Source organism: Neltuma alba, unplaced genomic scaffold (assembly GCF_004799145.2).
Source record: "Neltuma alba isolate B1F8T4 unplaced genomic scaffold, ASM479914v2 tig00003407_pilon, whole genome shotgun sequence".
NCBI classification, from domain to species: Eukaryota; Viridiplantae; Streptophyta; class Magnoliopsida; order Fabales; family Fabaceae; genus Neltuma; species Neltuma alba.
Genome location: NW_021633272.1, coordinates 60,230 through 83,288, shown reverse-complemented (window position 1 = coordinate 83,288; position 23,059 = coordinate 60,230). Strand labels below are relative to the sequence as shown.

General features: G+C 36.8%; 1 protein-coding gene across 1 annotated transcript; it reads left to right on the top strand.

Moving 5' to 3' along the window:
* The first annotated feature begins 15,509 nt into the window (after positions 1-15,509).
* LOC114741486 (erlin-2-like) lies at positions 15,510-19,268 on the top strand. Its single transcript, XM_028929763.1, has 8 exons — positions 15,510-15,620; positions 17,403-17,526; positions 17,628-17,695; positions 17,781-17,840; positions 17,947-18,105; positions 18,480-18,631; positions 18,745-18,957; positions 19,076-19,268. Exons 1-8 carry the CDS (start codon positions 15,510-15,512, stop codon positions 19,266-19,268), a joined length of 1,080 nt encoding a protein of 359 aa, XP_028785596.1.
* Positions 19,269-23,059: the final 3,791 nt, after the last annotated feature.

Genomic DNA, 23,059 nt, shown 5'->3' with positions numbered 1-23,059 from the left:
CGTGCTTGAGATCTTCTCTAGAATCTCTTGCGGAAGGCACTGCTGTACCTCGTTAAGCCTCCAGTTTCCTTCCTCGTCAACCAGATCGCTGACTTTCAAATTCGGGTTGATGGCTGAACCTATAGGTATGTATGAGATTAATCTATTCACGCCACTCAACCATTTATCAGTCCATACGTTGGTGTTACGACCACTTCTAACCTCTACCATCACGGATTCCTGGAAATTCTCCCGCATCTTAACTAGCTCTTTCCACAGCTTAGAGTCATAGTTTTTTGCCACCAATTCATTGCTTTTCCTTCCATTACCCCCATACTTTGCCTTAAGGACCCTGACCCATAGCTCATTTGGGGAGGTGTTGAAACCCCATAGACGTTTGAGTAAGAAGGCTTCATTCATACACTGTAGGGATTTCACATCAACTCCACCCCACTCCTTCGGTCTACATACAGTTTCCCATGACACTTGGTGCCTCCTTCTACTTCCTCCTTGCTCCCCCCAGAGGAATTTCCTCTGTTCTTGCTCAAGAGTATTGATAACTCCCTGGGGAATCCGGTCGTGCTGCATTGTATACAGGGCCATTGAGCTTGCAACAGATTTTACCAGAGTCATACGGCCTGCCAATGACAAACTCTCCACTTTCCATCCCTGTAACCTTTTCTTCAGTTTATCAATAACCAGTTTGTATTTGTCTCTCCTTCTTCTTGGATGAACAATCTCCGCTCCCAAGTATCTCCCCAGGTCTTCCACCTCTTTAAACTTGCAGATATCACAAATGCGCTTCCTTTCTAAACGACTCACATTAGGCGAGAAATATATTTGAGTCTTTTCACAGCTGACTTTATGACCCGAGCTCCTATTAAACACCTGCAGACAGTTTAAAATAAGATCAATTTGGTTAGTAGATGCCTCGGCGAAAAGCACGAGGTCATCCGCGAACATCATATGGGATATAATCGGACCACCTCTCCCTGTTTTCACTCCTTTCCAGTGTTTCTCTCTCACTCGGTCTAAAATTAGGTGTGTGAGTTTTTCCATGCCAAGCACAAATAAGTAAGGAGATATTGGGTCTCCTTGGCGTAGCCCTCTCGTAGGTAGAAATTGTTCAAGCCTCTCACCGTGCCAAAGGATCTTTGTGGTGGTAGAGGTAACACAGTGCATAATCCTTTTCCTCATGTTAACCGGGCACTGAATCTCCTATAGAACATTATCTAAGTAATTCCAATTCATTCTGTCGTAGGCTTTCTCCAGGTCTACCTTAATCGCCATGAAGCCTTTTTTTCCTTTTTTCCTTCTCATGGAGTGGATCATTTCATTGACTACAATAATGTTGTCATGAATACTCCTTCCTGGAACAAAGCTAGCTTGAAAGGGTGAGACTATTTTGTCCATAATGGTCTTTAGACGATGGACAATGATCTTCGAGAAACATTTGTATCCCACATTACACAATGAGATGGGCCTAAGATGTCCAACTCTTTCAGGATTGTCGATTTTAGGGATTAAGGTCAGAAGAGTTTGATTCAATTCCCTAACTTTCTCTGGATTCTCCCATAACTTCTTCACGTAATTGGACACAGATCCTCCCACAATCTCCCAATTTTTCTGGTAAAATACAGCCGGGTAACCGTCTTCTCCGGGGGCTTTTAGGCCGCCAATAGAGAACATTGCCTTTTTTATTTCTTCTTCTGTAATTTCCCCACATATAGCTTCCCAAGTTCCCTCGTCCACTACTGGCCAATTATGTTGAGTCGTTACCCATTCCCTGATTTCTTCTTCCTCCCGGAAAAGGGATTTGAAAAATTCCAGAACTAGTTTCCCGACTTCTTCCTTACCTTCCACCCAAACATTCTCGCTATCTCTTAGCATTGTCACCCTGTTCCTCCTTCTTTTAATGGAAGTTTTTGTGTGGTAGTATTTGGTGTTCCGATCTCCATCATGTAACCACTTAGTTCTAGCTTTTTGGAACCAAAGGATTTCTTCCTTTTCTAAAATGTCTTGGAGTTCCTTTTTTAATTCAGTCTCCAACTCCTCAAGGAAGGGATTAACCTTCTTGTGAATGTGCTTTTGAATTCCCGCTATTCTCCCAAGAAGCTCATTTTTCTTTTTTGTGATATGACCAAAGGTGTCTCGGTTCCATTCCCTCAACTTCGGTGTCAACTCCTCAAGTTCCTGGTGGAGTTCATTCCTCCCTTTCCAGCTCCCCCTCAACATGTCTTTGAACTGGGTGTGCTGTAGCCAAGCTGCTTCAAAACGAAAAGGTCTTGCTTCCCTATTCCCTCTATCCGCACTCAATTGAATAAGTAAAGGATGATGGTCTGAGTTCAATCTCGGTCCAACTCTGACAAAAGCTTCATGAAACATATTTCTCCAATCCGTATTACACAAGGCCCTGTCTAACTTTTTATATATTCTGCTCGCATGCCCTGTTAAAGGTCCTCTCCACGTATACCTGGGACCCTCCGACCCCATATCAATTAAATGGCAATCCTCAATATTGCCTCTGAATCTAGTGCATTTATTCACATTAATTGGGACACCACCCCTTTGTTCATCAGGTTGTTTGATATCATTAAAGTCTCCTGCTAACAGCCAAGGTGAGGAATTACCTTGAGATAGCCTTTGTAGTTCTTGCCATAGATCACGTCTCTCTGTCTCTCTTGGGCTCGCATAAACAGCTGTAAAGAGCCAATTCCTGTCACTTAGACCTGACACTTCCCCATGAAGATATTGTTTGTGCTTCTCCAGAGCTCTGAATTTGATGTCATCAGAATTCCATAGGACCCATATTCCTCCAGACATTCCACTAGCATGCACTACTTCCTTATATTTGAAATCCAGTCTCTTTAATACAGCTTGAGCAGTATCCCCGCTACACCTAGTCTCAACTAGGACAACCAGCACCGGTTTGAATTTTCTTCTAATCTCTTTTAGAGCATGGCTGAATTCCTTTCCAGTTGCTCCTCTGACATTCCACACAAGAATCATTATGACGATCAGCAAGAGGAAGAGCGATCAACTTAGACCCTTCCTAGTTGTCACTGGACCCCAAAGCAACTACACTCCTCTGGCACTCTTTGACTTTTTTAATCTCCTTCTCTCCATTCACATGTAACTGTTGCTCCACCTCGGACCGGCCCATAGGTTTCGTTACCTCTGTTGGGTCTGGCGGCTTAGGCTGATCCAACTCCATCTTCTCGTCCACTCCCTCATGTATGTTTTCAAGACTATTTTCAACACTGTTTTCAACCATCGCCACATCTTGGTCAGCCCCCCTTTCAACATCTTCTATCACGGACTGGCCCAATTGTCTATCCCCTTGTAGTTCCCCTCCTAACCGCTCCTCTTTATTATCCGGCCCAGGTGTGGACTCTTCCTGGCCCAATTCTGTCACTACCCCGTCCTCTCTCTTCTTATCCTCCCCTGTTGGTCTAGGTAGTCTGACATTTTGTTCCCTTTCCTTCCCTATGGTTTCCTCTTTTTTGCTTATCTCCTTAGACTTCTTCTCTCTCTTTTCCCCTCCCTTCCTCGATGCTTCTTTTCTCTGCTCAGATCCTCCTTCAAACCTTCTGGTATCCCTCTTGTTAGAACCTTTCCTTCCTTCCTTCTCCGTGATGTTCGACAGATCTTTTAGAGGCTGCCTTGTCTCTCTGTCTGTATCGATGTCAGAATCTCTCCCCTCCTCAATCTCAAGGACTGTAAACCTTGAGTTCGTACTGATCCTACTCGCCGCCCTATTACCATTTCTCTGTTCTCCTTCCTGCTTACCTTCTTTTTGGCCAGAGCGCCTTCCTCGCTTCGGGGCTTGTGCAAACATCCACTCCCCATAGACACTCGTCGGAGTGTTTGCCGGAGTTTTATCAGGGTCGGCAGCCGAGCTCTCCTTCTGCTTATCTTTCCCTGGTTTCTCTTGGGATTCCTGGTTCCTCCTTTGCTGACAATGAACTGCATCATGCCCGAATTTGCCGCAACCGAAACAGATCATATGGAGTCCCTCGTATTCGATTTTCAGCATATTTCCATCTACAGTGTACGAGGGAAGCAAAGGGGCATTAAGATCTATTTCTACGCACATCCTGGCATACATCCTCCGAGTTCTTAGGTATGTCATTTCGTCGACTTTGATGGCTCTCCCGATTCTGTTTCCCAAATGGAAGAAGAACTTCTTATCATAATAATCCCCCGGGAGGCCTGGGAGCCGAACCCATACTGTAATCCTTTGAATTTTTTCATTCCATGGATTGAAGTTGGGTTTCCATGTTTGTACCGTCAGGTAATGGTTTTGAATCAGCCACGGTCCGCCCTCTAGAGCGAAATAGTAGTCGTCCACATTCTGGAAAGTAGCAATCATAAATCCATTTCCAATATCTGATAACTCCACGTTACCTCCTTTCCCCCACATTGCCTGAACCTGTCTCCTCATTCTCATGAAACCCAATGACCCTCCCAGAAGTTTTATGATTAGGGAGTATTCCCATCTCTTGGCCAGTCTTCTTCGTTCATCCTCAGAGAATTCTATGACAGGTCCTGCAACCGAGTCCTTGATGGAAACCCCCTTAAAGAGTTCTTGGTCATTTTCAAACAAGAGATTTCCGTCCCACGCTTCTTTCTCCCCATAGCTCCCCTTTCCTCCATAGCTGTCACCTTTTGGTTTCAATACTTCTCGGTACGAGAGTATTGTTTCTTCCACCGGGACTTCAGTAGTCTCTTCAGTATTCATCCAATCCTCCTCCCTCCGTGCCAAAGAGACATTACCAGTAAACTCGCCTTCCTTCCTCTGTAACTTCCCTCTCGCTTCTTCTTTTTCCAGGCTTTCTCTTATACCCTCTGTTTCAGGAGGTTGACACTGCGGATTCCCTCTCCCTCCTTCCTCATTCATGCTTGTTACATACATTCCCCCCCCCCCGCGTATGCTGAGTCCAAACCGCCCGTCGGACGGTCAGGAGGTAGCTTGGGGACGTTATCAACCGGGGTTGTCATGGAAAGTTCACACGTTCTCTCTCTACCTTTTCTCTCTCTAACTCACTCTTTTAATAATGCGACTTCAGATTGCATTTCATTTTTGCAATCTCCAAGTTGCTACCTTGTCACTCCGGGTTTCTGTTTTGTGCTTTGGGTTACGTTTGTTTCAGTTTTTTCTTTAACATGGGCTGGGCGTCTTTGGTGTGGTGTGTGGTCCTCATGTAATGAAGCCCAATAATAATTATATAAAACATAAAATTGATACTCAATTTGATGAATATACATTTGAATTGTACAAGTAATATATTTTGGTTTCTGAACCCCGTAGCCACATCAATTAGCTTACTAAAAAATGTTACCCCCCCCCCCCCAAAAACAACCTTCCTTTTTTTTTTCTTGTGGCCAAAACCCCTTAATCATATTAAAGTAGATTGGAGTCCATGAATGAATAAGTTAGATTTTTAACACACAAATGCTCCATTGTAAAAGAATATCCACGGAAATGCTACATTATAAATCGTTCCATGGATGCTAGATTGCGTAGCACATTTGCTGTATCACGACCTGGGAAAAGCATTAATGTTTGAGAGTCAATTATACCTAATGGTCAGGCAAAAAAAAAAAAAAAAAAGAAATATGCCCAATGGAGGGGAATGCTTTTTGACTTGGAACGATTTACACCCACACACACATACAAATTCGCTCCACAAGGAAACTAAAAATAAAATGTTATTGAGATGTTTATTTAAAATAATAAAAAATTGAAGATATTATAAAAGAAATGAAAAAAAAAAAGCACCAATATGGCAGTGCTACGTTGATGCTGAGATTGAAAAGTCAAACTGGGCATATGAGATGGAATTTGGAAACGCTACTGATATTGGCATCAGCTTTGAGATTTGAAAAGTACTTGCATCTGGCAACTATATGAAACATATAAATAATAAAATTAATCAAATAAGAAACGTTTGAAATGTTTATATTATAAAAGCGAGGTTTTCCCCAAAGGACTAGATTGTTTGGTGCTCATCACTTATATTTTTCACCTGATTTTTATTTTTAAAAAAAGATAGGAACAGTCTTTTTTTAAAAAAATTTCTATTGGAGTTTTTATTTTGTTTTAGCCTTTTTCCAAAATAAAATAAATAAAAACAAGATTAATTTTCTACAGAAAGTAATAAAAGAACATTTTAATTCATTTAAATTGAATTTAAACATGCCAAATTACTCAAAATAAAAAAGAAAGAACAACAGGCCAAAAGACAGTCCATTTCTTAAGCTAATTATATTTATCCGTTTTGAAAATTGAATAGATAGCTATAATATCAAATTTAAATAATAATTATATAAAACATAGTACTTAATTTAGGAAGGCACAAGCACGGAGGAAGCCTCATAGGATGATCGGTATCATTTATCAATGTGACAATTTTTAAAAATAATTAAAAAGGCCGGATCGTTCCTGGGTCCCACCTTCGCTTACGAGCCTCGCGATGTGAAATTATCTCCCATGAATATATTATTGGAAAGTGGAAACATACGAAAAGGAGACAAGCCATGTGATGGGAATCTGGGGTCAACTAAGCTTTAGACCGAAATCAAAAACTACGGTCTAGATACTTTTTAGAAAAACTTCAGTTAAGTGCCACAATGTGGACTTAATAAATGTTCAGTCCCAAAAGATTCTGAAAATTCCGTTTGACACAAAATAAAATTAAACGAACAAGTAAAAAAGCTATTTAGCCCTCAAAATAGATTATACACAACTCCACATATAAAAATTTACAACAAAAAACAGAGAAACAACAATTCTTTATTAAAAAATTACAACAAAAAATAGAAAATGTACAACTCCACATGTAAGAATTTATAAGGACAGACAAATAACAACTATGCATATTATGTCATTTACAACAATAAACAGAAAAGTAATATCTATACATATAAAAATTTATAAGAAATAATAGAAAAATAACATTTATATATATATGATCGTTTACAACAAACAATAAAAAAAAACAACTATAGATATCAAAATTTACAACAAAAAATAAAAAATATGAAAGTTAATTAAATAACATTATATATATTGTCATTTAAGGCTAAATAGTTTTTGTAAAACTTATTTATTTAATTTTATTTTGGATTAGAGAGACTGACCTGAATATTAAGAATCTTTTGGGACGGAAAATTTATTAAGTTCACGTTGTGAGACTTAATTGAAACTTTCCCTATTTTTTAGTGATATGCTATAAACAATTAAAAAAAAACTCCCAAATGCTCCATTGCAAAAGAAATTAGTAAGGAAGAATCCTAATTAAATTCACTTGAAGCACCACAACTCAAATTCAAATTTATACCATTAGCAAATTACTAATTAGGTCAAAAAGCCTAACAAAAAATTTCTAAATATTATTAAAAGGCTAAAAGCTCATTCTCGTCTTCTCTTTCTGTATAGAGATATATATATATATATTTATATTATACACACACACTAATATATAATATTATAATTATATTGTATTATATTATAACAATGTTATATCATTTTTCATTTCAGAATGCATATAAAAATGTTTTCTCATATAAAAATAAAATAAGGACAAAATTATCTACATAAAAATTTTAAAAAAATAGTTAAAAAAAAGACTTTAAAAATAGAAAAATTATAAATAAAAACCTTTTATAATATGACTATTGATTTTGACAATAATTAATAGTAAATGATAACAATTTTTGTAAATGAGTTACAAAATGTATTTTTCAATTTTTGGGGTGTTTTTGCGATTTTTCCTAAAAATTTTCACCTTTGTGCCACCCGCTTTCCCTGCTCCCGGGACCCGAACCAAACAAAAAGCCCACCCGCCCTAAAATCAATTTGTATTTCGCCTTTTAGTCAACACATTCCTTGTCCTTTATCATTCGTCACCCAGGAGGGAGAAACTTCAGCCTTTTCTGCCTTCTTCTGCTTCATCTTATACGAAAATAATCTGGAGAAAATAATTACTTACATTTTATTCATATGAGGGTAATATTTATATACTGTGTACATAACTGATTATAGTTAATGTCTAACAGAAATACATAATATATCTAACTTAAATAACAAGAATATTATTTTATCCTTAACACCCCCTGCAAGCTTGAGCATGAATATTTTTCATGCCTAGCTTGGATATGAGCTCATGAAATCTTGAAGGATGTAATGGCTTAATGAACACATCTGCAAGTTGATTAGAGGATCTGATAGGAAGCAAATGTATGATCTTTGCTTGAAGCTTTTCTCGAACCAAGTGACAATCCAACTCTATATGTTTGGTTCTTTCATGGAAAGTGCGGTTTGCTGCAATTTGCATTGCAGACTGATTGTCATAATAAAGGAGAGCTGGATCAAGATGAGATATATTGAAGTCATTAAGAAGATACAAAAGCCATTGAACTTCACAGGTAGTGGAAGCCATCGCATGATATTCTGCCTCTGAGAATGACCTTGAAACAGTAGCTTGTTTCTTGGCTTTCCAAGAGATCAAAGAAGAACCAAGAAATATGGCGAAACCAGTCACAGATCTTTGTGAATCAACACAACTTGCCAAGTCAGAATCACTAAAACTCTAGAGCTTAAGATCTGAGTTAGAAGAAAAAAAATATTCCAACACCAGGAGAAGATATATAATGTAAAACTCAATGAGCAGCCTCCAAAATATTCAGTAGTAGGGGCTGACATGAGCTGACTCAATTGTTGAGTGGCAAAACTGAGATTAGGTCTGGTGTTAGTGAGATACTAAAGTCTGCCAATTAATTTTCTATACTCCTGAGAATTTTCCAGAGGTTTGCCTTTGTCTCTAGAGAGCTTGAGATGAGGATCCATCAGTTATGAGGCTCGTTTACAGCCTAAGTATCATGTATCCTCAAGTAATTCAAGTGCAAACTTCCTTTATGATAGGAAGATGCCATCTTTAGATCTAGCAAGCTCTAAACCCAGAAAATATCTAAGATCACCAAGATCTTTAATGGTGAAAGTGTTGTCTAGCTGATGTTTGACAAAATTAATTTCAGACAGATCATTTCCGACAAGAACTACATCATCAACATATACCAAAACAGCAGTAAATGAAGAGAAGAAGCCTTAAAGAAAACAGAATGATTAGAAACTGATTGAGTGTATCCATAAGAGAGCAAAGTTGTGGACAACTTTGAGTACCATTGTCTGCTGGCCTGTTTAAGACCATGAAGCGATTTCTGCAACTTGCAAACCATGTTAGGTTGTGGAGGAGTAAAACCTTTCAATAGTTCCATGTAGACCTCCTCATGCAAATCTCCATGCAAAAAAGCATTGTTGACATCAAGTTGTTGAAGGAACCAATTTTTGGCAGTAGCTATAGAAAGTAACATTCTAAGAGTACTCATTTTTGCTACAGGTGAAAAGGTATCAAAATAGTCAATCCTCTCAGTTTGAGTATATCCTTTTGTAACCAGCCTAGCTTTGTACCTTTCTGTTTCACCATTAGCTTTGAACTTAGTTTTATATACTCACTTGCATCCAATAGGTTTCTTACCAGGTGGTAAAGTAGTTAGAACCCAAGTTTGGTTCTGCTCAAGAGCTTTGATTTCTGCCATCATAACATCTCTCCAATTATAAAATTTAACAGCTTGTGAATAGGTTTTTGGATCAGGGACAGAAAAAATAGTTAGAACAAAGTTTTTATAAGGAGGAGGAAGAGAAGAGTAAGATAAAACATTAGACAAAGGATATCTAGGAGAACCTTTACCTGATGATTGGTTATTAGTTGAAATAAGAGCACAATGATAATCCTGTAGATAAGAGGGTGGCTTATGTTGTCTAGTTGATCTGCGAGGTGGCTTAGAAACAAGACAAGGAGGCACTAAGGAAGGGGAGCTGGAAGGAAGTGATGTAGAAATAGGTTGAGAAGCAGGACAGGAAGGTTGAAGTGAAGGAGAATTATGAGGAAGTGATGTAGAAAGAGATTGAGAAGCAGGACAGGAAGGTTGAAGTGAAGGAGAATTATGAGTACGTGTGCGGGAGGAGAAATGGGAGTTGAGGAAAGAGAGTGGTCAGCAGGGGTAGAATGTGATGATGGGAATGGTAAAATGTCATCAAGATAGGAAGGATAAGGTTGTAAGGTTGGTTCTGGAATCTGAGTATAGGAAGATGTGACAGTACCAGTTTTAAAGGGAAATTCAAGTTCATGAAAAATAACATATCTAGACAGAAAAATTTGGTTTGAAACAATATCTAATAATGTGTAAGCTTTAGAATCAGGAGGCGTTCCAAGGAAAACACATTTTCTAGATCTGGGGTCAAACATAGTTCGATGATTTTGTAAAGTAGATGCAAAACATAAAGAACCAAAAACCTTAAAATTAGAATAAGATGGACTGGAATTGTGTAATTTTTCAAAAGGAGTAATATTGTTAATTATTGGAGAGGGAAGCTGATTGATTATGTATGTGGCATGTAAAACAATAAAAGACCAGTAAACAAGGGGAACATTCAAGATGTGTTGGTGCTTGCGCTCCACAATACCATTTTGTTGGAGAGTTTCCACACAAGATGTTTGATGAATAATACCTTTAGTAGCATAAAGTTGAGGCATAGAAAACTCAACACCATTGTCTGACCGTATAGTTTTAATAATGGTAGAAAATTGATTTTCAATGAGGGCAAAAAAAATTTTGAAGTTTAGTTCTAGTTTCAGACTTATTATGCATCAAAAATAACCATGTATATCTAGAATAATCATCTACAATAGTGAGAAAGTATCTATGTCCTTGAACAGAGGGAATTGAAAATAGTTCCCGGATATCAACATGAATCAAATCAAAGATTTTATTGCTAATACTTGAGCTTACAAGAAAGAAAAGTCATTTTTGCTTAGCAAAATGACAAGTGTCACATATAATGGGGTGGTGGATACAAGCTATGTCAGAGACAGTCTTATGCAAAACTGAGAAAGTGGAGTTGGAGAGATGGCCCAACCGAAGATGCCAAAGGGTGAAATCAAAGTTTGTGGCAGCCATGTGAATTTGAGAATGGGTGATCGAAGGAGTGATTTCTGTAGTCAAAATGTATAGCCCTTCAAAAGCTTTAGCTGAACCAATCATCAGTAAAGGATTAAGTAAGTGTATCTGGCAGGAATGAGAAAAAAAGGTTAGACGACAATTTAATGAACGAGTGATACGAGAGACAGAGATGATATTGAAACTGAAATAAAAAAGATAGAGGACATTTGTGAGGACTATTGTTGAAGAAATATGCACTGTCCCTGAGAAAGTAGCAATGGTGTGTGAACCTATGGGAAGACTAACAGAAATGGGATGATAAGAAGAAAAAAGGTCTAATGAACTGCACACATGGTCTGTGGCACCATAATCAATGATCCAAGTGGTAAGAATTTTAGAAGATTAGGGAATTACATTTACCTGCTATAGGAGAAGAAACAGAGGTTGAAATATGGTTGACTGAAGAGGTGGAAGACTAAGGCGGACTAAGGAGTGTGAGGAGACGTTGATATTAAGCAACGCATAATTGAGGAAGAACAGAAGCTGTCGATTGTTGAGATGAGGAGAGAGACTTGACAGTATTGATTTCTTGAACATTACTAGAATCTTGAGCCGAGAATTGATTCACCGTGGCAGAGGAGCCTGAGGAGCGAAATTTGAATCCAGGTGGGAAACCATGCTTCCGATAACAGGTATCTTCTGTATGGCGCAGTTTGCCATAATACGTGCACTGTTTAGTGCTATGTTGCTTCGAGGCAGAGGAAGCAGGATGTGGTCCTTTGGTTAAAAAAACCTTGGATTCAGGAGCAAGATGGAGCTCTCGCTCTTGTTGGAGAACCACGGAGAAAACACAATTAAGTGATGGCAGAGGAATAATGAGCATGATTTGAGATTTGACAGAAGTGAATGACTCATTTAAACCTTTCAAGAATTGAATTACTTGATCTTCTTCTCTATGGTGAAGAGCGCTCCCTGTGGAACCGCAAGAACAGGCTTTCAATGGACGAATATTAGACAATTTGTCCCACAAAATCTTGAGCTGAGTATAGTATTCACTCATGCTCATGCTGCCTTGCTTGAGAGTATAAATTTCTTCTTGTAGATCTGCTACTCGGAAAGATCGGTCTGAGAATATCTTGATTTGAGATCACTCTAGATCTTAGAGGCTTTATCAAGCCAGAGGATACTTGTAGCTATGGTTGGGGAAAGAGATTTGATAATCCATCCCTGAATGAGGTTATTGCAGCGCTCCCATGCTGAGAAGAGAGGATCAATGGGCACCGGTGGTGAAATTGTGCCATCAACAAATTGCAATTTGTTTTTCGAAAGCAATGCCATCTTCATAGGACTAACCCAACTATGATAGTTAGAGCCGTCAAGCGGTGGTGCAACCAAGACGAGGGCAGGGTTTTCATTTGGGTGAATGTAAAATGGACTAGCTAGATCGTTGACGGAAGCGGCGGTGGCAACCATGGAAAGAAAATCAAAGGTACAGAAGGCAAAAGGAAAGAAAAGAAAATCGAAGGTGAGAGAAAAAGATAGGATAGAAAAGGTATAGAAGGGAAAGAAAAGGAAAAGGGAGGGGGGAAAATGAGGATCTAGAGGGCTCGGATACCATCATACAAAAATAATCTTGAGAAAATGATTACTTGCATTTCATTCATATGAGAATAATATTCATACACTGTCTGGGTAATTGACTATAGTTAGTGTCTAACAGAAATACATAACAGATCTAACTGAAATAACAAGAGTTATTTTATCCTTGACATCATCATTGGACCCCAGAAGAACTAGCCCGTGCATATATGTTCGTAAAATTTTTTGGTGAAGTAATAATCAGGCAATTGAAACTAGCCCGTGCATCACACAGTGTCTATGTTTTTTACAATAAGTTTTGAGGAAAAGAAATTCAAGGTGATCGCGGGTTCCGCTGTAACCTAAATGTTTGTTAGAAGCCAAAACTTTACTGACCCGCGGCTTTGTAAATTCTCAGTGGGATAGATTTATTATGTGCCACAGGTTTGAACTGCAAAATAAATGAATATTTCATCTTGTTCCTTATCTGGGTGGGAAAGTCAATTACACCTAATGGAGAGGAATGCTTTTTGATTCGGAACGATTCACACACACACACAAACAAATTCGTTCCACAAGGAAACTAAAAATAAAATGTCATTAAGATATTTATTTAAAATAATAAAAAATTGAAGATATTATAAAAGAAATAAAAAAAAATGGCACCAATATCGTAGGGCTACGTTGATGCTGAGATTGAAAAGTCAAACTGGACATATGAGATGAGACTTGGAAATGCTACTGAGTGATATTGGCATTAGCTTTGAGATTTGAAAAGTACTTGCATGTGGGAACTATATGAAACATATAAATAATAAAAATTAATCAAATAAGAAACGCTTGAAATGTTTATATTATAAAAACGAGGTTTTTCCCAAAGGACTAGATTGTTTGGTGCTCATCACTTATATTTTTCATCTGATTTTCATTTAAAAAAAAAGGAACAGTCTTTTTTTAAGAAAATTTCTATTGGAGTTTTTATTTTGTTTTAGCCTTTTTCCAAACTAAAATAAATAAAAACAAGGTTAATTTTCTACTGAAAGTAATAAAAGAACATTTTAATTCATTTAAATTGAATTTAAACATGCCAAATTACTCAAAATAAAAAAGAAAGAACAACAGGCCAAAAGACAGTCCATTTCTTAAGCTAATTATATTTATCCGTTTCGAAAATTGAATAGATAGCTATAATGTCAAATTTAAATAATAATTATGTGAAACATAGTAATTAGCTTAGCAATGTGGTTCGTTACGTGAAATGAAGGCACAAGCACTGAGGAAGCACCTGGCTCATACAGTGGTCGGCATCAAAGTATCAATGTGACAATTTAAAAAATAATTAAAAAAGCCGGGATCGTCCCTGGGTCCCACCTAATGTTGAGCTTTCGCGAAATCTCCGCGCGAATTTTGCCAAGGAAAATTATCTCCCATGAATATATTATTGGAAAAATCCGAAAAGCAGGCAAGGCCCGACCTATCAATTCAGGGATCAACTAAGCTTTAGATCAAAAGGTCAAATAAAAAACTAGGGTTTAGATATTTTAGAAAAAACTTCAGTTAAGTGCCACAATGTGGACTTAATAAATTTTCAGTCCCAAAAGATTCCGAAAATTTAGTTTGACACAAAATAAAATTAAATGAACAAGTAAAAAAAGTATTTAGCCCTCAAAATAGATAATACACAACTCCACATATAAAAATTTACAACAAAAAACAGAGAAACAACAATTCTTTATTAAAAAATTACGACAAAAAATGGAAAATGTACAACTCCACATGTAAGAATTTATAAGGACAGACAAATAACAACTATGCATATTATGTCATTTACAACAATAAATAGAAAAGTAATATCTATACATATAAAAATTTATAAGAAATAATAGAAAAATAACATTTATATATATGATCGTTTACAACAAACAATAAAAAAAAACAACTATAGATATCAAAATTTACAACAAAAAATAAAAATATGAAATTTAATTAAATAACATTATATTTATATATTGTCATTTAAGGCTAAATAGTCTTTTTACTTATTTATTTAATTTTATTTTGGATTAGAGAGAATGAATTGAATTTTAAGAATCTTTTGGGAGGGAAAATTTATTAAGTTCACATTGTGAGACTTAACTTAAATTTTCCCTATTTTTTAGTGATATGCTATAAACAATTAAAAAAAACACCCAAATGCTCCATTGCAAAAAACAGTAAGGAAGAATCCTAATTAAATCCACTTGAAACACCAAAAAAATCAAATTCAAATTTATATTTGCCTGTAAAAGATTTCTAAATATTGTGAAAAGATTAAAAGCTTATACTCGTCTTCTTTTCCTACCTAGATATAGATTTATATTATACACATACACATTAATATATATAATATTATTCATATATATAATATACATTATAATTATATTATATTATATTATAACAATGTTATATCATTTTTTATTTCAAAATGCATACAAAAATATTTTATCATAAAAAAATAAAATAAGGACAAAATTATCTACATAAAAATTTGAAAAAAAATATTAAAAAGGATCTTGAAAATTAAAAAAATTATAAATAAAAACTTGTTACAATATTAGTATTGATTTTGACAACAACTAATAAGTAAATAATGATAATTTTTGTAAATGAGCTCGAGTGTGTAATTTTTCAATTTCTAGGGGTTTTTCTTTTTGTGATTTTTCCCAACCGTTTTATTCCGCTGTTGCTTTTCGGTCAGCTAGTAGAGTGATTACGTAACCTGCTTTGCTCTATGCCTGAACCGATAAAAAGAATTAGAATGTAACTTTCTTGTATGCCGCTGTCTTTATGTCCCTCCTTCTTCTTCCTCCTCCTCCTCAGAGACTCCATAACTCATCCCTCCTCGGCGCTCACAAGGAAAGTGAAAGACGTGGGTTCGGTGTTCTGTGACTGGGCGGGTAGCACAGATAATGGCCATGGAGCCAAATCAACAGAGGACTCTTGCTCACCAGTCACGTCCTCCGACGCAAACCTCCTCCATTCTCACTGTTATTCTCCCATTCATCGCCGTCGCTGCCATGGTAACCTTCTCTCTCAATGTTGTATACTCGGTTTTGTTCTTCGATTCTTCATGTCTCAATGTTTGATCTTATCAAGTTACCGTATGGTGATCTTCTCTCTCAATATTATTGTATGTTTAGATGTGTGTAGGCACCTATCTACTAGCTCAAAATCACTAGTTACTGTATGTGGATGTGGAAGTTGTTGATTCTGGTGTTCACATTTTAAATTACCGATGGGCTTCTTGAAACAACCAGCGATTTGTCTGCCGCCATAATAACCATACAATTACAGCAAAAACAGTGTCCCAATCCCTCCGTCTATCCTTCTTTCTGCTAAGATTTTGCAGAAACCACTCATACAGAGGCAAAATGACTCCTAATGTTTTCCTTTCAATAACCTTTTCCAGACTTGTCTAGCCGCCACACAGTCTCGGACAACATGTAAAGTATCCCCCTCTCTTTCCATACAAATCAAAGAAGCTGGAGAAGTATTAAAAAATTTGTTCCATCTAGCCGAGGTTAAGAAAACCGCCATTTATGGCAACCGTAGAAATGGCAGTCGAACAGAGTATTTCTCCAGTCCCTTTCACTCCCAATCCTTTTCCAAACTACATCTGCCCCTGCCCCACCCCACCAAATTCTTTTAAGCAATTATACATATATATCCGATACTAGGTATTTACCATGAGAGTTAACCAGCCACGCGTCCCCTGGTCCTCTGGCCTTGGAGGTAACGGCCCTGTGTATTTTCGTCGCCTGTCAACCGTATATTCTTAAATTACGATATTGCCCGAAATCGCATTTGTGAACCGTATATAAATTTTTTTCCCCTTTTTTGGATCAAAGCATTCAAATACTTTTTTTTTTTAATCAGACTATATAAATTCATTTTTTTCCGCTTTTTCCCCTTCATATATTACGGTCTTATTTTTCCAACCGTTTATTGGCTTTTGTGCACACTCTGGTTTGACATGAGTCTAGACTTGATTACGGCGGTGGACGTTATCCGAAGTTCCATTTTTTTCCGAAAAATTTTATAACTGGATCTGATTCATGTATGTTCGTAAAATTTTTTGGTGAAGCAATAATCAGGCGATTTAAAGTTTAAACTAGCCCGTGTATCACATGACGGCTCTGTTTTTTACGCTAAGTTTTGAGGACAAGAAATTCAAGGTGATCGCGGATTCCGCTGTAACCTAAAATGTCTGTTAGAAACCAAAACTTTACTGACCTGCGGCTTTGTAAATTCTCAGTGGGATAGATTTATTATGTGCCACAGGTTTGAAGTGCAAAATACTACCTCCGGTCCTTAATATAAGACCCTGTTTGACTTTTTGTTTGGTCTTAATTATAAGACCCCAATCCATTTTGTCTCTCATATTTATTTATTTTTTTCCAAGATAGTTCTTCTAATAATGATAGTTCTAGTCAATACACTTAAGTAGTAAATGAATATTTCATCTTGTTACTTATCTGGATGGGAAAGGAGACGAGTCCCTGGTACTCATGTTTGCGCTATTCAGATTGACGAAGGACAACTATCATATACAGTAATTCAATGTGAAAAAAAAAAAAACCCTCCGCTGTTGTTATTTTTTGTCTTTTACCTTGCGAGGAAGGAGATCAGTTCAAAATAGTTTTCACATTTTTAACTATCTATGGCTTATTTTTTCATGTTGTCTGAGTTGAAAGTTTCACTGTTATGTTATTAACCAGCAAATCTGCATTTGGAATCACATTCTAATTGATTATACTCGAAAGTCAAAATCTAAAACTTAAAACATGAGGAATTGTCTACAGGTATTGATCATTTCATCCCCACGATCCTTTAAAAATAGCCTTTCTATTCTGCACCAAGTCCCGGAAGGCCATGTAGGGGTATATTGGAGAGGAGGTGCTCTTCTGAAAACAATTACGGAACCAGGTTATAGTTTGCTTCTTGATTCTTGTTGTTGTTGCTGTTGTTTTTCTTTAGCATCCATTGGCCCAGAGTTTGATTCATGTTCTTCGAGCTTAATCTTTTAGGTTTTCACCTGAAGATGCCTTTCATAACACAGTATGAGCCTGTTCAAGTGACACTCAAGACAAATATGGTACATTGTTTAGAGCAGTTTCTAAAATTGTGGTTTCACTTGGCAAATGACACAGTAAGTTAAATTATTATTGTGACAATTGCAGGTGACAGCTATACTATGTGGAACTAAAGGAGGCGTCATGATTATTTTTGAGAAGATAGAAGTAAATATCCGTAACATAATTCATTGGCTGATCTTTTTTTTTTGCTTTATTAAATTTAAAATTTAAGTGCAATGATTTTTACTGTCACCGTTATTGTTCAATGAAGGTTGTAAACCGACTTCATAAGGAATATGTCTATGAGACATTGCTCAATTATGGGATGCATTATGAGAAGACATGGATATGTGACAAGATTCATCATGAGATTAATCAGTTCTGCAGTTCTCACAGTTTTCAACAAGTCTATATTGATATTTTTGATCAGGTAAAAGTGTCAAAGTGTCTCTCTCTTTTGGGTAATTTGATCAGGAAAAAGCTAACGCTTCAAAAATATATCTTTCATTGCTATGGTTAATTATTATATTCACTCTCATTTACGGATAACCTAAACACTACAAGCAACATGACACGCTAATTTGATGGACATTTAGGGATTGAGTTCTAGATTCTACTGTCTTTTCCTCAGAGTTGATGAAGGTCTTAGGTTCTGTTGCTGTCATAGAATTTATGATGACTCGTTGTAGTATTTTAGATTAGTGACTATATTAGGCATAATCTGTCTTCTAGTTTTTTTGTCCTTCTTATGATGATTACACACTGACATTTATGATGGCAACACGACTATTTTGGTTCATTCAGATTGGTAACAAGATGAAAGACACGCTTCAAGCTGATTGCACCCGTTATGTTCCAGGCATTGAAGTTATCAGTGTCCGCGTCACAAAACCAAGCATTCCAGATAGAATCAGACGCAACTTTGAGCAAATGGAAGAGGAACGCTCTAAGGTAGCGTCTTGGCTCGATTTCTTTCTTTCTTTTTCTCTCTAAAAGCGTCTTCCTTTCTTTTGTGGGCCAAGTTTCTAAAATTGATGTTGAGCACATGTTTTTTGGTTGTGTTGGATAGGTCTTGCTTGCTTGAAAAACAAAAAGTAGCTGAGAAGGAGGCAGAGACTTCGAAGAAGATGGCTATTAGTGAGGCTGAGAAAAATGCCAGTGTTAGCAAGATCCTTATGGGCCAGAAGTTGGCGGAAACAGAAGCTTTCGGGCACCAGCAACAAATTGAGAACCGTATGTACCTAGAACACGAGAAGACCCTGGCAGATGCGCATTTCTACCGGTGAGTTTTTCTATATCCCCTTGAAAGAAAGTTGATTGACACGACACAGTAATTCATCCTGCTAGAACAAAGAAATGATTAATGGCATTGGTTTTCCTTTTCCACTTTCAATTTCAAGGGCAACAAAAGAGGCTGAAGCAAACAGGTTGAAGCTTACCCCTAAATTTCTCGTGCTTAAATTCATCGAGGCCAATGCTAATAATACCAAGACAAGCTCCGGGAAGAAGATGTCTCGCCTCTGTCCATTCCTCGTCGCCCTGTTTCAAGGCCTGCTCTCAGCTAGATTTTTCCTCGGCCTCGGCCGGCGCTAAATAGGATTTCTGATCAGAGGCTACCCCAAAATGTCCGGGAAAACGTGTTTATTGAGACATTTGGGAAAGAGAATGGCGTTACTTATGAGGCTTCATAAGACCTAACAAGATGATATGTATAATAAAGTTGTACGATGTAATGTTTGGTTTGTTGTTATAAGTGCATTGTTGGATCTGCTTGCATGATTAACTTCAAAGACGAAGTACTCTTATTCCGTAAATAGATTAAAAAGCTACTTAATTAATTCCAAGTAAGCCTGATTGTCGTGCAATGAAGATCATGTAAATGATGCAGAATATTAACGAACCGGGAACAAGAAGTCGCTGCAGCCTGTAACAAAACCCCAAAAAAAGAAAAAGAAAAGATCGAGAGTAAAGGAGAGAGGAGCTTAGGCACGGAGGAGGGAGAGGAAAGGAAAGGGATGAGAGAGAGAAACACACCTGAGTGGGATGACGGCAGCAAGCAAGAGATAAGGGAACAGACAGAGTGACGGAGCGCAAGCGCAAGAGAGGCCTGAAACTTAATTACAGTAAATACATGAGCAAACAAATAGGGATGTCCAAGGAGGGGACGTTTTGGAGATGATCCGGAATCCCTCCCTGGCCCAAATTTATTCATAACGTCCGGTCTCAAAGTTTTTGGGTTGGATCTGTCTCAAATTAATTAATGAACGAAATCGTATATAAAAAAATAAATTATATATTTACATCTTAGGTGGAGGGCATAACAACTTTATACAAACTTGCTGGTCAACAAAAAAAACTTTATACAAACTCTTCCATTGAGATCTTATCAAAATGTAACTTTACATGGGATAAAACATATTTTTGATTTACGGAAAAATTTCATATATAATCTACTCGTATTGATGGAATAACTATTTATTTAATTTGGATAAACTGAAAAAATTAAATAAATTTCTTTATCACAACACGTCACCTAATCTTCCTAAAATAATTTTATATAAGATGAGACTCTATATTTCTTTGGAAAAAACAAAAGCATTAGACTATATATTAATTTATAAGTTAGATACATTAATTTTAAAAAGTAAATTAAAAGAAAATAAATTAATATTATAATCAAAACTCACCCTTCGATTGAACCTAACTAACTATGTTTCTTAGAGAGGAGTACTATTTTGTATTGCATCGGTTCTTAATATTATTTTTTATTATTAATGCAAGAATTGGTTAACTAATTTGAATAGATTAATAAAATTTCTTTCACATAGTTATCTTGTATTCTATAATCACTATTAAAGGGCTTCTTTTAAATAATCATGCTATCATTCCAAAGAAGTACTAAGTTAGTGTAGCGTGATGAGAATTTCTTCTTGCCGACCCTTTTTATTGGCGTTCCAATTATAAATCCGAGATGTATTACAGCGCTAAGATGGCACTGGCACAATTCTAACGAGTTGATGTGGACTTGGAAGGAATCCAAGGGAGTGGGTAAGGCGTGTGTTCCTAATGGAGTTTTAATTTTGTTTTCAACTTTTTCCATATTAAAATAAAAAAATATAATTAATTTTGTATTGAAAGTAATAAAGAACGTTTTAATTGATTTAAATTGAATTTGAACATGCAAAATTACTCAAAATATATGCAAATAGCCAAGGTCTCTTTCGAATACGTTCATGTCTCGGGTACAATATTAGCGGACTGCCGTTAGGCTGTTAAACGGAACCTGCGGCAAAAATGCTTGGTAACTTGCCTGTGGAAACCTTCTTAAGACCTATTTAAAATAACTTATAAATAATTTTTTAATTATGATTTACAAAACAAGATGTGAATGTGTAAGACAAATTTTGTTTCAATTTACAAAACTGTGCTTATAGGTGCTTATAATTGTCATTCCAAATGGATCCTTAGCTTACGATGATCCTAGTTCATTCTATCGTGATGGACTTCGGGTTAAAGTGGCCCTTCCATGTTGTGTCTTGTCCTTCTTCAATGAGCACGCAGAGCTTGCGTGCCAATATTGTGGAGGGTTTGGGCAGCTCCAAGGACACTGTTCGAAGCAGAGTAAGATCGGGCCAAGGTCATCCCAAATAAACTTCTATGGATTTAGACGTCAAAACCGAGCACCAACAGCCCAAATTGCCTCTTTGGCTCCAGATTCTTCAAAAACGTGGCCCAAGAACACTTGGGTGCTCAACTTCTCTCCCATGCCTATTGCCTATTCCCTCCGGCTCCGCTGCCCATCCTCTGCATTTTTCTTCCCCCCCCCCACCAATCTAAACCCGCCATCTATAATCCGATGGCAAAAAAAAAAAAAAACTAAAAATAAAAAAGAAAAAGAACAAATTTTTTCCCATTACCTTGAGATAATTTTTTTCCCAACCCATTATTTTGAGAACGTTGATTTTATTATTCTTTAAGAAATTAATTTGATAATCCTTATTGGTTTTCTTGAATTATAAATATTAGTTCCTATAATCATAATCTGTTGATCATGATTAATGTGAATACCATGTATATAATAGGAAACGATTTTTTTTAAAAAAATAAATAAATAAATTACTTACTCACAGTACATAGAAGAGATTTTATTTATACAGCAGCTGAATCCAACTCTGAAGTTTCGAACTAATGGTCAGGCGCCCGCCGCCATCCTACTTTTTCAAGGTGCCAATTTGGACTTTAGTGAGCTCATCTCTAACAGTGTTTAGTTCGAGGACAAATCTGCAATTCAACAAAATGTCTCGCCACGTCTCCAACATGTGTTATTGAAAAACAGAAAGTAGCAGACTCGAAGAAGATTGCTATTAGTGAGGCTGAGAAAATTGCCAGTGTTAGCGAGATCCTTATGGGGCAGAAGTTGGCGGAAAAAGAAGCTTTTGGGCGCCAGCAGCAAATTGAGAACCGTATGCACCTTGAACGATGTAATGTTTGGTTTGTTGTTATAAGTGCATGTTTGGATCTGCTTGCACTTGCATGATTAACTTGAAATAAGTACTCTAACTCTGTAAATCGACTAAAAAGCTACTTAATTAATTCCAAGTAACCCCTAAGTGTCGTGCGATGAAGATCATGTAAATGATACAAAATATTAATGAACTGGAAACAGAAAGTCGCTGCAGCCTTTAACAAAGCCCGCAAAAGAAGAAGAAGAAGATCGAGAGTAAAGGAGAGAGGAGGTTTGGCACGGAGGAGGGAGAGGAAAGGAGAAAGGATAACAGAGGGAACACACCTGAGTGGGATGACGGCAGCGAGCAAGAAAAAAGGCGAGAGACAGAGTGACGGAGCGCAGCCGAAGGAGAGGTCTGAAACCTAAGTAACTGTGAAACTCCGAGTGCGGGTAAAATCGAGTAGTTAGCATAAATACGTGAGCAAATAAATAGGGATGTCCAAGGTAGGGATGTATCGAAGAAGATCCTAAATTTGTCCCTGGCCCAATTATATTCATATAGTCCTGTCTTTTGAGCCCGAGTCGTTATTAAGCCTTATATTAAGAATAAAAAACAACATAAAAAGATTTCGTTTTTTTTTTTACAATACACGTCACCTGATCTCTGTAAAATAATCTTATACTACCTCTGATCCTTAATATAAGACCCTATTTGACTTTTATTTTGGTCTTAAATATAAGACCCCAATCTACTTTGTCTCTCATATTTATATATTTTTTTCCAAAGTAGCTCTTCTAACAATGATACTTCTAATCAATACACTTGATTGGTAAGGATATTTTAGGAAAGACAATACATATTTAGGACAAATAACTAACTCAACTTACTTCCTTAATCTCCTCAAATTAGTCAACCGGCTCTTATAATTAGGACCGG

Coding starts and splice junctions, on each gene's coding strand:
- LOC114741486 (XM_028929763.1), top strand. CDS start 15,510: ATGGCCATGGAGCCAAATCAACAGAGGACTCTTGCTCACCAGTCACGT. Junction 17,696..17,780: donor TGACACTCAAGACAAATATG/GTACATTGTTTA, acceptor TGACAATTGCAG/GTGACAGCTATACTATGTGG. Junction 17,841..17,946: donor TTATTTTTGAGAAGATAGAA/GTAAATATCCGT, acceptor TGTTCAATGAAG/GTTGTAAACCGACTTCATAA.